Below are 15,999 nucleotides of genomic sequence, written 5' to 3'. Positions count from 1 at the left end.
ATCTGGCTTGCTGCTACTGGTACCTCTCTCCGGGCTGCAAACGCCAGGGTCCAAAATATTCCCTGAAAAAGGGCGAGATTTAATGACAGGGTATTTATCCGGGGCTACCGGGAAGGGTGGGGGGTGAAAGAAAGTAAGGAACCTGGTGGGCTTTGCGTAACTTCTATTCCTCCCCTTTCTTTCTCTCTTTCCTTCTTTCCTTCGTTTTTTTCCCCTTTCCCCGGACGAGACATATGGAATCAATTTTGAATCCTGACATTGAAGGCTGGCCAATTCCTACTGGCTCTAAAAACCAGAATCCATTTGGTTCTCTTCTCTCCAGCACCCCTTGTCACTCAGTATTATAACCGTCTTGCAACATTTTAAGTCTTTATAAAGAGAAACAGCTTTCCAGATAGATACCAAGGAGTCGGGAGTGGGGGAGTTTTTTTGGGGCTTTTTTTTTTTTAAAAAAAAGGGGGACTTGTGCGCAGCCCCCCCTCCCGACACCTCCCATCTCATCCCCCTCCGCTGGGTATCTCTCTGCAAAGGGGACCGCATCCTTGCAATACTTTAAGCTGTTTTGGAAGAGTTTCTATTTTTCTCCACTTCAAGTCAGTTCCATTTGAATCAAGGGAGTCCAAAAAAAATCAAAGCATCTTTGGGGGAAAAAAAAATTAATCCCAACCGTCCGGGAAAGCTGTCAGCAAGATCCATCGGGGTGCAATAAAGTAGTTTCTTCTCCTTAATTTGCCTGCTCCAGTTGCGAACTCGCACCACCCCGATCCGGCTTCGCTCCTTCTTCTTGAAGTCCTGGGTCGGACAGTATCGCAGGTAAGAAGTTAAAAAAATAAATAAAAGAATGATGCAGCTCTGCTTTTCCTACCTTCTCAGCTCCAACGCTGTGAGATATAATTAATTGCTCCGAAAGCTTTGACAGGCTTCTCCACCGGTCCCCGTGAGCTATAGCTGGCTTTCTCCCGGTAACAGATTAAGACTGATGCCTCGGGAGCAGGATGGGGGAAGCTGAAGAAGAGCAAAAATTATCTCGCAGAGTCCATAACCGGGACCGGCCGCAAACCGCTGCTTTCCAAGTGCGTGTTTCCCCGCGAAGTTTGTCTGGGACACATTTGTTAAAGGTTTAGCACCTCTCTCTTGTTTGAAAAAGAAACTACAAAAGCCCATTGGAAAAGCGGGGTGTTAAACTGAAGAATGTATGTGATGGTGATTTATGACCCTACAAAGTTTTTTGTTTACTTGAAGCAGACCCTAATTACAAGGGCTTCTTAAAAAAAAAAAAGAAAAAAAAAAAGAAAAAAAAAGATTTCCCAAGCTCTGGGTATGTCCATAGCGGGTTTTCCCTCCCCAGGTCTGGGTGTAGTGGCCAGATGTGACTAAGGAACATCTGGTTAGTTGAGCTGATTTTCCTTTTAGCCGGCCAGTGCATTTAACCGAAATGGGTAAGACTGAGACTCTTAAACTTTTGGCATAAAAGTGGTGGCTATTGGGGGGGTCCGAGCCTGAAAATATCAGGCTTTTTAAAAGGTTCAAGATTTGTTTGGGGTGGGGGGCGGGCAGGAGGGGGATGTCCTCGAAAATGGGTCATTTCGCTCAAATGCAGTTTCTGGGATTGAAAGGGAAACGGCGGGGAGGGCGAGATTTCGCGTGGGAATATCAGATGCGTTATTTTCTATGGAGTTGTGCTATTCATTTCTGGCTAAAAAAAAATTTCTCCCCTCCACCCTCCCCCTCCCCCCGTGAACGCCCGATGTGTATTTTAAAAGCGAGACAGGAAAATCGTTTGCATGGAGGAAAAAAGCCTCCGAGAAATCGAATTAAACCTGGAAAGTTTTTCTAAATATATAAATATATTTGCGCTCTCTATTCTCCTGTAGTTCCTTTCCCTTTAGAGCGACATAATAACTCAGTCCCCGGGACAAGCTGCCAGTTCTAAAAATGTCCTCATAGATTGTGAAACTGGAAAAGTTTTGACTCAGTGTCTAATATTTCCCGAGGCGAACTGGTATACTGGTGGAGAACTGGAGCTCGGATACACAGGCGCCTGGGTTGTTTTGTTTCTTTTCTTTTCTGAAAATTGCTTTGCATTAAATTTCCCCAGCTTCAGAATTATCTTAACTCGCCTCCAGCTAAACTTGAATTTTTTTACCAAGCGCTTGATCTGTTGGCGAATGAAATCTGAGAAGAAACCGCAGGCCCTAAGTGGCCGTAATTTAATTGATTTTATCATAAATCATCAACTTCATGAAGAACCAAAGTTTTCATTGAAGTAAATTGATATTAATGGACACTTTCTGAAATTTAACCGTATAGATCTATATGGTCATGGTGCTCCCACTTCCGCTCTTTTGGACAGGAGATTTTTGTGGGAGGATGTGTGTATTTTTCCACCCTTCCAGTTTTTGTTTCTCCCACCCTCCCAAAAAAACGACTTTTTTTTTTTTTTTTTTTCCCCATGGTGGGGAATCTGATCCCTGGGGTGGAGGTGGGGATCTGAAAGCTCAGCTCCTCTTTGTGGCACCGCAGCGGTGGGTAAATCCAGGAACGGGGAGATGAGGCTTTTTCGGGGGGGTGAGCACCGAACAGGCGGGTTTCTTAGGTTATTCCCCTAGGTGGGTTAGCCCCTCTGCCCAGGGCTTTGGTGGGCGTAAGGATGGGGTATTTCTGTCAGAATCACGCGTGTTGCAGCGAAGGGCGTCCCGGCTCGGCCAGCGCCAGCACCGCCTTGCTGGCATCCGTGTTAAAAATAGAAATAGGATTTAAAACCTCCGCTTCCATCTACGCGTTCTCTGTTGCGTTAAACATTGCCGTTCCCAAAGCTTTCCAGCCTAATTAAAAATTACCTAAGAGCCCGGGATGGATGGGAGCCCTTTGATATGGTGATGAGGATGGCAGACCGAGCACCCGTACAGTAACAGGATTTTGGGGACGGGCAGTGGCCCGGGGTGTGCGGGGTGGGGGCAGAGATGCGCTGCGCGGGGAGGATGCAGGACGCGGTGGCAGCCGCACGGTTCCCTACAGGCAATAAATGTTCAGTGTAAGCATCCCAAAGCAGAGAATTACAATTCCTTGACACTTCTTTCTCCCTCTCCCGAGCCTTCCTCCTCCAAAATTTGTTTGTCTTTATGAATTATCAGAAGGAAGCAGGTAAAATGGAACTTGTTTCTTCTCCCAGGTCCCTTCTCCCCCATGCCCAGCTCGTTCTCCAGCACCAGCCGGGTCCCGGATTCAGGCGAGTATCACTGCAAAAAAATAACCGAATTCCTTCCTTTTCTCACAGAAACGGCCACGGCGGTAGTGTGGGTGCCTGGTCCACCCGGGAGGCGAAGGAAGGGCAGTGGGAGAAAAGATCTGAATCCTCTTTTTATCCCTGTCTTTTTTTTTTTTTTTTTTTTTCTTTAAGGAGGAGGAGGGTGGGGGCTCAGAAGGGGAGACGCGGGGAGCCTGGACGTGAGCGTAGGAGCCGCGTCCCCGGTGCCTGAGCCAGCGGTGGGAGCCCGGGAGCAGCCCCGGGGGGGGGGGGGGCGAGGAGCCGGTGCCCAGGGCCTGGGGGGGCTGCCCCGCCGCCGGGGAGGCAGACAAGCCCCTCTCCGTTTTTCCTGTCCCCCAACCCCGTTATATCCCCCTCCGTTTCCGTCGTCCTTGCCGTTTGTCTGGATGCTGAGGCTTTGGGAGCGGCGGCTGTTGCCGTGCCTTTCCTTAGTATTTGTTTGCCTCCTTCGCCTTCAGGTTAAAAGATTAAAAGGAAAAGAAAAAGCAAAAGAAAGGGAAAAAAAAAAAAAAAGGCAAAAGCAGCCCAGAACGCCCCAAAGGCCGGGGCAGCCTCAGCTGCGGCGGGAGGGAGCGAGGGGCATCCCTGCCCGGCTGCCAGGGAAGTTTGGGGAATTTGCTGATGGGGGAATTAGTGGGACTGGAGGGGGCAGCCGGTCATTTACCAGTTCTGTACAAAATGTGTAAAAAGCTTGACGTGTCCCAGTCACGTGAGTGCATAATTCAAGCCATTATTTTGGCATTTGGAAACAAGGGGGAGGGGGGTGGTGGGGGAGAAGAAAAGTGGGGATGGTGATTCCCAGCTCGTCCCTGGTGAGCTGCTCCCAAAATAGCTATTCGCAGCGCGCTGATATCACAAAGTGCCGTCTCCTCTCACCCCCCATGCCCCCTCCCCCCCAACCCCCGTTGGGGCGAGGAGTTTTTGGCCACGGCGGACCCATGGGAGAGGGGTGCTGCGGGGACCAGCAGCACCCATCCTCGGCAGGAGCCTGGGAGTTGGGTGTCTGCCCGGTTGTTGTTTTTCTTTTGAGTTTGGGTTTCTTGTTTTGGGTTTTGGGTTTTTTTCCCCCTTTTTTGAGACAATTCCAAAGCACTTCCGCTGATTGATCATTAACCTGGTGAGTTATTGCGCTTCTAAGCAAAGGTCAGTGGGAGAAAAAGGTCTAATCTGTCAAGGCAAACCCACTGGTCACTCAGTTTCATTTTGATTTCTTATCCGGGCTGGCTTCTGTTTGGGGTTTCAGGAGGTCCTGGACCCTCCATAACTCTCCCCTCCTCCTCGGAGCTCTCCCCTCCCTCGGGCTCCCTGTTTGCGGAGTAGGAAAACCCAAACCCCTTCCCTTTAGACAAAAAAAAAGACGGTGAGCAGCCCCGCGGGACGGGGCGGTGGGTGCTGCGCTGCTGCCCGCCCTGTCCGGGGGCTGAGCCCCTCGACGGCTGCGGGACGAGCAGGGGCCGGGCTGGACCGGCACCACCTCTAAGAAATTAATGCAAACCACATAAAGCAAAACCTCCAAAATCAAAACAAAGAACACCGGGGCGGGGGGGAGGGATGATGACGACGACGACGGTCCTCGCTCTATCCCTCTTGTGCCTGTACTGCGAGGGAATAAATTAAAAACAAAGAAAAACAAACACCCCCCTCGCCTTCCTTGCTGGGGCCGTTATTTATGCCAGCTTCTTTTTGATTGTTTGTTTCTCTTTTCCCCTCCTCCCTCTTGCATCTACTGCGAATAAACGCGGTTCTCCCTCTTTCCTCCACCTCCCTCGGGCTGCCCACTTCTCCCCGGCCTCCCCGGCGCGGCGTGGGAGGAACTTGCCGAGGCTCCGCTTGGCTTTACTGCCTTCCCAGCGCAGAAAGGGTGCTTGCCTTTCTTCTTCTTCTTCTTCTTCTTTTTTTTTTTTTCCCTTCTCGCTTTACAAATCTCTGTGTGTACTCTACAGAGGGAACTGAAAAGCCCCAGTCAACCGGGGAAGGCTGTGATGTAAGTGGAATATTGCCAAAGCTGTGTATTAAAGTGTGCGCATGTAATAATAATACTAATAAAAAATACAGCTATAGGCCGCCGACTAGAGAAGGTCACGAAGCATCCGCGGTGATTTATGGACTCGGGGATGTTGTCACAAGCAGAGTAGGGGTGTGAGGGGAACATTTTTATTTGAGATTAATAACATCAACATACAGAACGGAAACAGGATTATTAAAGCGACTGAATGTTTCCCAAAACGAAAATATTTTTAAATGAGATTGCTTTTTCTCTCTCCCCTTCTTTCTCCCTTTCTGAGTCCTTCGTGCCAAAGTTGCGGTGATAAATCTTGGCGTGGCTTTAAAAATGTTTATGGCTCGAAACCGTTAATTCTGATACCAAATCACTGCTGTGTGAATGGTGTCCTCGTATACCATAAAGCATCTCCGTCCTCCCCCCGCTTCGTGGCGATCCTCCGACCACACTGGAGAAACACGAACAAGCTATATCCTGAATCCTTAAGGCTTTTCTGCCTTTCAGGAAAACGGCCTCGTTATTTTCCCTACAGTTATACTGTTGTTGAACACAGAGCTAATTAACTGCATGTATTTAATCTCTTAAAGGCATTTAACTCTGAAATTACCACCAGAATTTAACGCAAACCCTTCCCGACATATATATATTTTACGTTGGACATTCAGGGTTCACCACCAGCCGTGGACAAACCGCCCACGTTCACGCCAAACCGTCCCCATCACTAACGCGAAGCCCAGACCGGGGTAGCGCTTCCCTCGCCGGGGGCTTTCCACCGGTGGAAAGAAACCGGTGGAAGGAAACACCGGGGAGACGTGGGATCGCATCAGGTTTACAGAAATAAACCCGGTGGCCACAGCCTCCGATGGAATATTGGGTTATCCATGGATGGAGCCCGGTGCAGCCCGTGGAAATGCGGTGGTTACTTGGATGGGGATAGTCTCCGAGGAAATGCTGGGGCTTTTGTTCATTAGAGCCTGTCTTCTCCCCATTTCCACCCAAAGATTTCTCTCTGATGCATTCCCTTGTCCACCCTTTTCTGACCGAAGTTTCATACTTTTTATTGTTTTTGTTTTCTCCTTTTTGCCCACCCAGTTCTTCTCCTTTCTCAAAGTCCACCGCTGCCTCGTATTTGCTGGACCAGACATCCGAGAACTGGTGAGTTTTCCTGAATATCCTACCTGGTCCCCTGTCCGTGTGTGTCTCCGTACCTCCCTCTGCATCAGGCTTGGAAGCCATTCCTTCTCTAAAGTCACCCAACGTGACTTTTCTTTTTTTCCCTCCCCTCCACCAACCCCAGAATAAGCGCGGCTGCCCTGGATTTCAGCTGAGTATTTTCATTTTGCTACTGGCTTGTCTTTAAACTTTGTGATTTATGGCCGTAACTTTGAGGGAGTGTTTTAAATGGAAGATATTTCCTGTACTCCCTTTGAAGGGAAATCCAGTCAGATTGCAACATTTGCTGCTGATTTCGTGACGAGTGCGAGGGAGTTACATTTTAAAGAAAAATAAGTTGCAACCAAAAGAGAGATGGCAATACACAGGGAGCCTAAAAAAAACTACTTACACGAGCTCAACATATAAACGTGCAACGACCTTCTTAACAGTTTGAGGTTTTTTTCGGCTGCCAGTTAAGGTTAAAACAAAATTTTGCTCTTCAGAGGAGTTATTTGCAGAATCCCAGGTACTTCTGATCTCCTAGGTACTCCAAGTCAGCCAGTGGATATCCATATTCAGAAATCTAAAGACTTACAGGGAAGTCTTTAAAAGAATAGTCCACTGCTGGTTTTTTCCTCTTTCCTTCCCTGGATTTTCAACGCCGGGGCTCCAAAATAGGCGCTATCTTGTAGCAGAAGATTTATGCTGGAGCAGTTCATAAAAAGTCGATGAAAGGGGGGGGGGGGGGGGGGGGGGGGAAATAGCAATAATGGTGTCCCCTGGTCGAAACTCTCACATCTGGGATCTGAATGCTGCGGCCAGAACAATAGCTGGAAACACCGTAGTCCTTGGGGTAAGACTTTATCCATCACCTAGAAAACCTTGGCTGTCCAACCCAGAGTAAGTCCTCTCAAGAGTCCGATGTTTACTCAGACACCTTTCTTTTCTTTCCAGAGTTATCAGCCTAAAGGTGCACACACACCAAAAAAAAAAAAAAACCAACCCAAAAAAAACCCCAAAAAAAGGAGCGATGCAACCCCCCGCGACGGGTCATACCTTCCCAGCGAAGTCCAAAGAGCCTTTGTGGTTCCTCTTTTTCTTGCTTTGCTAAACGTTAATTCTCCCCGTCAGCACTTAACCCAAAGGAGTGAGCGCCAGAATTAAAGGAGAGAAGATAATTGCGATGTGAAACAAAAGTAGCACTTAAAAAAAAAAAAAAAAAAAGTGCAGACACCTAAATTCCTTGCCCTGCCTTCCTCCCACTCGCCAGCCCCTCCTCGCACGGACTTTTCCCAAAACGCATCCTGGCCAGTTTCTGCTTTCGGCAGCCGTGTGGGAGCGGGGAAAGGCATAAATCTCCCGTGGCGACAGCAGCAGCGTCTTGCATAGCCATAACGACATTATTAATAATAGCAATAATAATAATCTTTATTGTTCAACACCTCGCTGCCTTGGTCTCCCCCCGGGGTGATTTGCGCCTTGAACGCCCCCCCCCGCCCCCCGCCCCGAGGGGCGAGCGGAACCCCCAGACATTGGGACGCACAAACTTAACGCCGAAGTTACGAGGGGCTGCGGAGTTGCATCCACACAGGCGATTCCTCCCCCCTGCAAACACCGGGGCCGCAGGCTTCCAAGCCCCAGTGTCCCCCTCTTTCCCCGAAAAGTGGGTTTCATGTGGGGAGGGGGCTCCGCGAGGAGCCACAGGCAGCCCAAGGGCCGGGGGAGGAAGAGCAGCGGCTATTGAAAGAGCCGCGATCGCCGCCGCGGAGGGGAGGGGGGGAGTCTATGACTATGTTGAAACGGTTTATTAGCATAAATTGACACCTAATTGTTAAACACGTGAATCAAAGGCAAGCTTTGCTATCTTTCTGCCTAGGCCTCTGTCCACCACGTCTGCAATTAGCATAATTTTTCACTAGTGACGCTGTTTGGGAGGCTCGTTGGCTTTGCCCGGCAATCCAAACCAAATCTTTATTTTTAAATACCCCCTTTGCTTTATTCCCCCCCTCGCCCACCCCCCCCTCCCGTAGCCTGGATTCTTTTCGTTATTATTTTAATCCCAGCCAAGCATTGCATAGTTAAAAGGGGGTGGTGGTGGTGTGTGTGTGTGTGTTGTGTTCAGCTTTTCTTTCTTTCTTTTTTTTTTCCCTTCTCCTTTCCCTTCTTCCCCTTTGCTGTGGTAAAGCAGAGGCCATTGTTATCAGTGAGCAGCGCGTACCAGTCTATAGGGCAACTAGAATCTCAGGGTTTGTCCATTCAAAGCCCTCAGCTTTTCTGCACATCTTGGAAGCTGGAAAGCATCTTGATTTTTTTTTTTTTCCTCCTTTTCTCTTCCCAAACGGAGACAGAGAGACAATTTGAGCTGCCGTAACCGAAAGCTCCATTGGCTGAGCCCCCTCCCCCTCTGTTTTGGCTTTTTTTTTATACATATATACATGCATATGCTGGATTTTTTGCCTCTCTCTCGTATGTTCCTTTAACGTTTTTAAAGGAAGGGGGTCATTCCTTGCTTATTGATTGCGTGGATGCTGGATGTGAAAATATATTATGTCTGCCTGTGCTTTGCTCGTCAGAGACTAAGGTAAGCCGGACTCAAATAGGCTATCACTTTGTGAATGGCGGAGTATATGTCCCAATGATTTATGACCATATGACTCCAATCTCGGTTCAAGAAGAGTTCACAAGCTTTAAGCTTCCTTCCACGCAGAGGCTCTTTTGCAGCCCTCATCCAGGGCCCTTTTTTCCCCCCTGCTTTACAACTGGGGAGTTCTGGTTGGGGTGAAGCTCGGTTGTGGGGGAGGGAAAAGGGAAATTTTAGGAATGTGTCTCTATTTTGCAGGCATATCCACCGCAAGGCAGTCGCTGGGATTTGAGCTTTCTGAGCAGCCGACCTATTGTTAAGGGCATGTTTAGAATATTTATTATTAATAATAATTTAAATTAAAAGCGGGGCTATGCCTGGTTTCTCTGGCTCTGGGAAATATACCTTCGGAGGGGGCGGGGGGAGGGGAAAGGCGCTGCTCTTCTTCATAAACACAGTCAGGTTGTGAATTTAGGATTTCCAACATGGAGGGGATGGCTTTACAGCAGAATACCTCTCCCTTACCTTTCTTTTATCTTTTTCCTTCGAGTGCCTGATTTTCCCCCCCCAGCATCCTCCTTTTCCTCTCGCACCTTCCCCCGATTTTTATTTTTTTAATATCTTTTTTCCAAAATCTCCCTAAATCCTTGCACTCAAAAGTTGCAGGCAAAGAGTTTGTGGTTAAATGTTACTGCTCGCAAAGTGAAACTTGCAGCATGATGAAACAGCCACCGCGGATCCTGCCCGGGTTTAATTGGAACAGGAGATAATCGAATATTTATTATTCTGCCTGAGATTTTTTTTTTTTTTAAGCAATTCCTTGGAGTAAATAATTAGGATTGTGGCCGTCCTTGGCGAAGATAAATGAGCAGCATTTGTGAGGCGCTGAGAGATGAGGTACAAAGCAAATCTTCTGTGGAAGCCACAAGCGAGCAAGCTTTTGGGCGAAGGGGATTGTAAATTTATTTTATGGACATTAAAAAAAAAAATCATCGCTGTTATTTTTAGCTGCTTTAGCTCAGCCTCTCCACTCGGTTCTGGTTTGGGTTTTTTGTTGGTTTTTTTTTTTGTTTTTTTTTGTTTTTTGGTTTGTTTTTGGTTTGTTTTTTTTTAAAGAAACCTATGCCAGACAGGAAGGCCTTGGAGAAATTCCCACCTCTGCCCTCGTAGATATTTTCAGCAAACCTATTCATAATAAAGGCGCTGCTGTTTGTTAATTAATTCACAGCTTCTCAGCTCGGGTAGTGGAGTCTACTTTTTAATAAGACATATTTATCATGGCAAGGAAACCAAATGAGAGTAACTCCCAGCAAGGATATCATCCTCTCTGTAGACAATAATACATCTCCGTGGAAGATACAATACAGATTTGGGAATGCATAAAGGATTTAATCAGTGTAAAAAAGCGAAGCAGTCCCTTCGTGGACACGTTGTCTGAGGCTGTGTTAGGAGTATACAGAGGCTTCATATGACATGACATAAGAACACAGCAGTCAGGGAAGGGAAAAAAGGATGTTATTTATTGTCGAGCTGTGGCTTCTGTTAAAGCCTGGTACTTAGAAATATCGCATTAGACTTTATCTCCACAGAGTTTATTTTATTTTATTTTAGAGAATGAAAGAGCCTAGATAAAATTGAATATACAAGAGATACAACATATGCAATGGATATCAATTTCAAAACAAAATGCACAGTGGCTCTTTGCAAACTCTGAGCTGCAGAGAGAAGTCTCTGCCTTTTTAAAATACGTATGCTGCTTGATTGATCCTCACACATCAGATTATTTTCAGGTCATGATAGTTTTCATATTTCTCAGGGTGTTTCTACTCTGTGGTAGAGAAAGTTTATGATTTGAGAAAAGGAAAAAAGAGAGAAAGAAAAATAAAAAGCTCAGAGAGAGAAAGAAAAGAGGAAGGTTTCATTTTGTAATTTGAGGCTTTGGACTGGATTTTTAGACTTTTTGAGCTTGGATCAAGGAGGCAGGAACAATCAAAAATGAAAGGGGTAGAAAGTTAAGAGCAAATGGCCTGGTGACGTGTTTGTTTTCCAAGGAAAAAAACAACAGCAGTTAAACTGGTTTTGGAATCACATCTTGCCAATGGTAGTTCCAGATTCAGGACCGATGAGTACAAAGCCGTGCAGGCAGTGCAGGGGTATGTTTTCTAAATACAACCTGTACTATCAGAGGGAGAGAGACCAACAAACAGGCCAGAGGAAGCACATTCTTGAATTCATGCCCCTACTTAAATCTGCTTAAAACATTTGCACGGAATTCCAAAGAGATTGTGAGTCCCTGTGTAAACAGCAAATTAAGCCAACTGTGTCTAGACACTGTTACCTGGATAAAACATATTGATCATTTGCTATTTCCAGTTTAAAAACAAATATAGCGGACAGAGGCCGTACAATAAACTTAACAAGACTTTTAATTTCTGATGGTATAGCATCTTGCTGGGTTTACGTCTGTGAATGGCTGATTTGAATAGGTCAGGGGTAAGAAAGCGAGACTTTCATTCCTTTCGTGCTTGTAGCTAGCAATTGCCCACTCTGTATTCTTATATTTACATTAATGTGTGTGCTGTCTGGACATGGATGTGTGTATGTGCACATGACACACATCTACATGCATACACACACATTTATATGGGAGTATATGTATATGCATGGGTGTGTGTATATACCTATATAGATAAATCTAGAAGTAAATAGATGTATACAGATGAAACCACATGTACATATAGAGCATGTGTGTAGTTATACATCCTGGGCACTACCCACTAAGGGAAAAAAAAGGGTGCAAACCAGCAACCAACCAGGAAAACTATCTCCCAAAATCAGCTCAATGCTTTTGCACTGTAATATTTGTTGAGCCTCCTTGGGCTGCACACAGGACAAAATCTGCTCAAAGCATCTGTTTGCCCTGTTCTGCGGGACCCTATTCATGTCATGGGCCTTTCAGGCCCCAAGATGGATTCATAGGCCGGGTACTATTATTGTGTGTTTTCTCCTAACCTTTCAGGTCAGCTTCCAATAGACAGCTGGAAACGGCCTGTCACGTGGCCTTGGGGTGCCAATGTTCTGCCATAGGGGTGTCAAGACCCTGGTAGCCGGAAAAATCATTTTGGGGAGTCCCAGAGATGCAGAAGACAACGTACTACGACAGCTCCACGCTCTTTGGGGGTTACTCCTATGGGAGTGCCAATGGGTTCGGCTACGAGGGACCCCAGCAGTCCTTCCAGCCGGCCTCTCACATGGAGAACGACTACCAGAGGTCCGCCTGCTCCCTCCAGTCTCTTGGCAACACAACCCCGCACGCAAAAAGTAAAGACCTGAATGGGAGCTGCATGCGTCCAAGTTTGCCCCAGGAGCACCACCCGCCTCCCCCCGTCTCGCCGCCCCCAAACCCTGCCACCAACAGCACCAGTAGCAACAGCAATAACCAGTCGGGGAGCAGTAAAACGGCCCCCAGCAAAGCCAACCTCAGTGCAAACGCCAGTCTCACCAAGCAGATTTTCCCCTGGATGAAAGAATCAAGGCAAAACTCCAAACAGAAAAACAGCTCCCCTAGCACAGGTACACTGCTCTGCTTTTGTAACCCTCCACTTTCCTAAACAGCAAGGTAATGAAGCCACCGGCCAGAGTGGTCTTGTTTGGAGGGAGGGGAGAGCGGGAGAGGATCCAGCAAGGATCTAGTGAGGATCCTGGTGCCAGGCACGAACCCAAGCCTGCCAGCCGCATGCCCCAGCCAGGCTGAGCGAGCCTTGGCCCATCCTGCAGCACTGGCTGTGCACACTTGGTTTATTTTAAATATATCCAAAGCACCACAGGGAAATACAACCAGGTGGTTGTACACAGCCGATGTCCGACTGTGCAGATACATGAAAATGTACACCCACTGCTGAACCTAGCGATGCTAAAGCAGAGTGCTTGTTCTTTCCTCACCTCCCTGCCTCCAGACATAGCAGTAAACGTGGTGCTCTGAGTCTATGTCTGCATATAGAGAGCATATGCATAAACACATGCATATTCTTGCATGTGTACACGCACATCTCTAGCACACTCAAGAGAAAAAACCAGTATGGAAATATCACTGTTTTAACAAATATACCATATAAATTTTGTGGCACACGCTTCACTACATTAATGTAATTTATCTGTTATAGACATGTTTATATCACAAAAAGGTGGCAAATGCGATTTGGTGTTTAACAATGTACATGCAAATATTTGTGCTACACAAATACAAGACACATACAAGATGTGTGTGTGTGTGCATTCATGCCTCCTAACACTGACCTGTGTTGGTATTAATTGACTTTGCAGTGACTGCCCCCCTGCCAAATATTATTTTCTCAACATTATCTGTTGGAAATAATCGACTCCTAAATAAATGCTCCTGGAATCCTTTTCTACATGACATGATCAAATTTTCATAAACCAGGGGCAGCTTTGGAGAACAGAACTCTTAATAAATGACATGATTATGGAGTGCAGGCTAATGCAAAGGGGTGAGAGAAAGGGGGGGTCGAACTCTTGTGCCTGTTCCAGGATTTATTAAGAAACGATGCATTCAATTTCTACATGTAAGTAATTATCTTTTATTTCATTTCGCGGCCAGCAGAAACCTGCAGCGGCGAGAAAAGCCCTCCAGGCTCCTCGGCCTCCAAGAGAGCCCGCACAGCCTACACCAGTGCTCAGCTGGTGGAGCTGGAGAAGGAATTCCACTTCAACCGCTACCTGTGCAGGCCCCGGCGCGTGGAGATGGCCAACCTGCTGAACCTCAGCGAGAGGCAGATCAAGATCTGGTTCCAGAACAGGAGGATGAAGTATAAGAAAGATCAGAAGTCGAAAGGCATGGGGTCTTCCTCTGGAGGGCCTTCCCCCACTGGCAGCCCACCCCAGCCCATGCAATCCTCCGCCGGATTTATGAACGCCTTGCACACCATGAGCAGTAACTATGATGCCCCCTCACCGCCTTCCTTCAATAAACCCCACCAAAATGCCTATGCCATGTCAACTAACTACCAAAACCCCATCAAAGGCTGCCCCTCCCAACAGAAATACGCCAACACGGCCCCTGAGTACGACCCCCACGTCTTACAAGGGAATGGGGTGGCCTACGGGACTCCCAGTATGCAGGGAAGCCCTGTCTATGTTGGAGGTAACTATGTGGATTCTATGCCCACCTCTGGCCCGTCCCTTTATGGCCTCAATCACCTGCCGCATCACCAGGCTGCCAACATGGACTACAATGGGCCTCCACAGATGCCCCCGAGCCAGCACCACGGACCATGCGAGACCCACCCCACCTACACAGACCTTTCCACGCACCACGCTTCTTCTCAGGGCAGAATCCAAGAGGCGCCCAAGCTGACCCACCTGTGATAGGGAGCAGGGACAGGCTCAGGCAAAGCAGATGGGATCCCGCCATGGGGCATGGGAGAGGGGAAGAGGGCAGGATCGGCTTCAGGAACATTTGTGTTGACCTCTTTTCTTTCTTTCTTTGACAAGGCAATTTCTACCAGGTTGTTGTGCTTGCTATTATTATTTCTGGGGTTTATTAAGCACAATTTCCAACCATTTCAGTATTTACTGCCAAAAGCAGCTCTCTCTCTCCAAAGAGATATACCTCCTGTGTTTCAACACAAATGCTTCTGAAATGGGTGTGGGGTAGTTTTGTGGGAATTTAGCAGATTTTAAGCAGCGACATCCTTAATTTCCAAACTAAGTACAGTCCATCACTGATAGTTCTCAGACACTGGAAAGGAGAATAGTCAGCCAGCCAAGTCTTTACAGTTGGTGTCTCTGTGTCTACGTAAACATGCACAGGTGTATACATATGCAATCAAAAGAGATTCGCAAGAAAACTACCCCCCTCTCCAACTCCTTCTCAAGAGGAACCTTCGCTTTCCTTTCCAGCCTTCCAAGGAAGGGCACCCTTTTTCGCTGAGTTACTTCACGCCAGTCCCCACATAAACTGCAAATATACATACCTGCCAACACGTGGGATTCACACTCTTCCCCTCCGATCCCTGCCTCCCCTCTCAAAAGTAATAATAATTTTAAAAATTAGAATACAAGAGGTCTAAGAATTGCAAAAGGTTTGGGAAAAAAGGTTTTGAAATGCCTGAATGCCCCCATCAACAATAACAGCAGTCCAAAGAGAGGAAGAAATAGTTGACAGGTCTGAATATTTTCCCACCTTTGCCTCTGATGACATGAAGTCTCCACTCGACAGCGCCGGAGCTTTTTTTGCGGGGTTTGGGGGTATTTTTCTTAGGGTTCATTAACAGAAAAGCAATCTTAAGACTTAGAAGTCCTATGCTTCTTTCCTCCTCTTCTCTTGACCTTATGTGAAAACAGGGTATATTTGAACAAATGGAATGTCCTCCAATCGAAGCAGAAGTGAATGGATCTCTAGTATTTGCTAATGCTTTCTTGTCTGGACATCTTTGTTGCACTTAGAGTTTACATATAATGGGTATAAAAACAACTTTGAAGGGCTTTCGTCCAAGACAGTCGAGACGTCCTTCAATGGGTGTGTGTTCTGGTGAACATTCATATATATTTATTGGTTATAGCCAGTTTAAAATATTTTCCTTTTTTTGTATTATTTATCCCCAATATTATGTATTTATATGAGGAAAAAAGAATCAAATTGTACTTTTTTAGTATTTACTTGTTATAAAGGACATTGTGTTTCCTTGTCATTGTACAACAAGCTTATTTTAGTTATTGTAATTTAGAAAGACCAGTAGTTTTATGTTACCTTCGTACTTATGAATAATGTAATTAGTTCTACTGGAGGCATGAGAGCAGAACCAGACTGTAATTGTATAGTCCTGAATTAGGAGAACTATAGCGAATCCCTCCCTCCCACCTCACCCCTCCTCTTTGGAGATCTTTCTTTGTTCTTATAGTAGTTATTTTATTTCCTTGCTTAAGGGTTGTCTGTTGAACAATTCTTGAATAAACTTTCTGTTATCAATTTTA

General features: G+C 46.7%; 1 protein-coding gene across 3 annotated transcripts; it reads left to right on the top strand.

Annotated features, from left to right (window-relative positions):
* The first annotated feature begins 100 nt into the window (after nucleotides 1-100).
* Nucleotides 101-15,999, top strand: HOXB3 (homeobox B3). 3 transcript variants are annotated; one of them, XM_056362443.1, is made up of 4 exons: nucleotides 101-813; nucleotides 6,363-6,425; nucleotides 12,026-12,579; nucleotides 13,625-15,999. In XM_056362443.1, exons 3-4 carry the CDS (start codon nucleotides 12,144-12,146, stop codon nucleotides 14,389-14,391), a joined length of 1,203 nt encoding a protein of 400 aa, XP_056218418.1. In that variant the 5' UTR covers nucleotides 101-813; nucleotides 6,363-6,425; nucleotides 12,026-12,143; the 3' UTR covers nucleotides 14,392-15,999. The 3 variants fall into 3 exon arrangements, with proteins under 3 accessions (XP_056218418.1, XP_056218416.1, XP_056218419.1); XM_056362441.1 differs by lacking the exon at nucleotides 101-813 and having other exon boundaries at nucleotides 3,520-6,425; XM_056362444.1 differs by lacking the exon at nucleotides 101-813 and having other exon boundaries at nucleotides 3,521-6,425; nucleotides 13,628-15,999.

This window comes from Falco biarmicus, chromosome 17, assembly GCF_023638135.1.
Source record: "Falco biarmicus isolate bFalBia1 chromosome 17, bFalBia1.pri, whole genome shotgun sequence".
Lineage (NCBI taxonomy): Eukaryota > Metazoa > Chordata > Aves > Falconiformes > Falconidae > Falco > Falco biarmicus.
The sequence above is the reverse complement of the archived record's forward strand: the minus strand, read 5'-3'. Positions and strand labels throughout refer to the sequence as shown.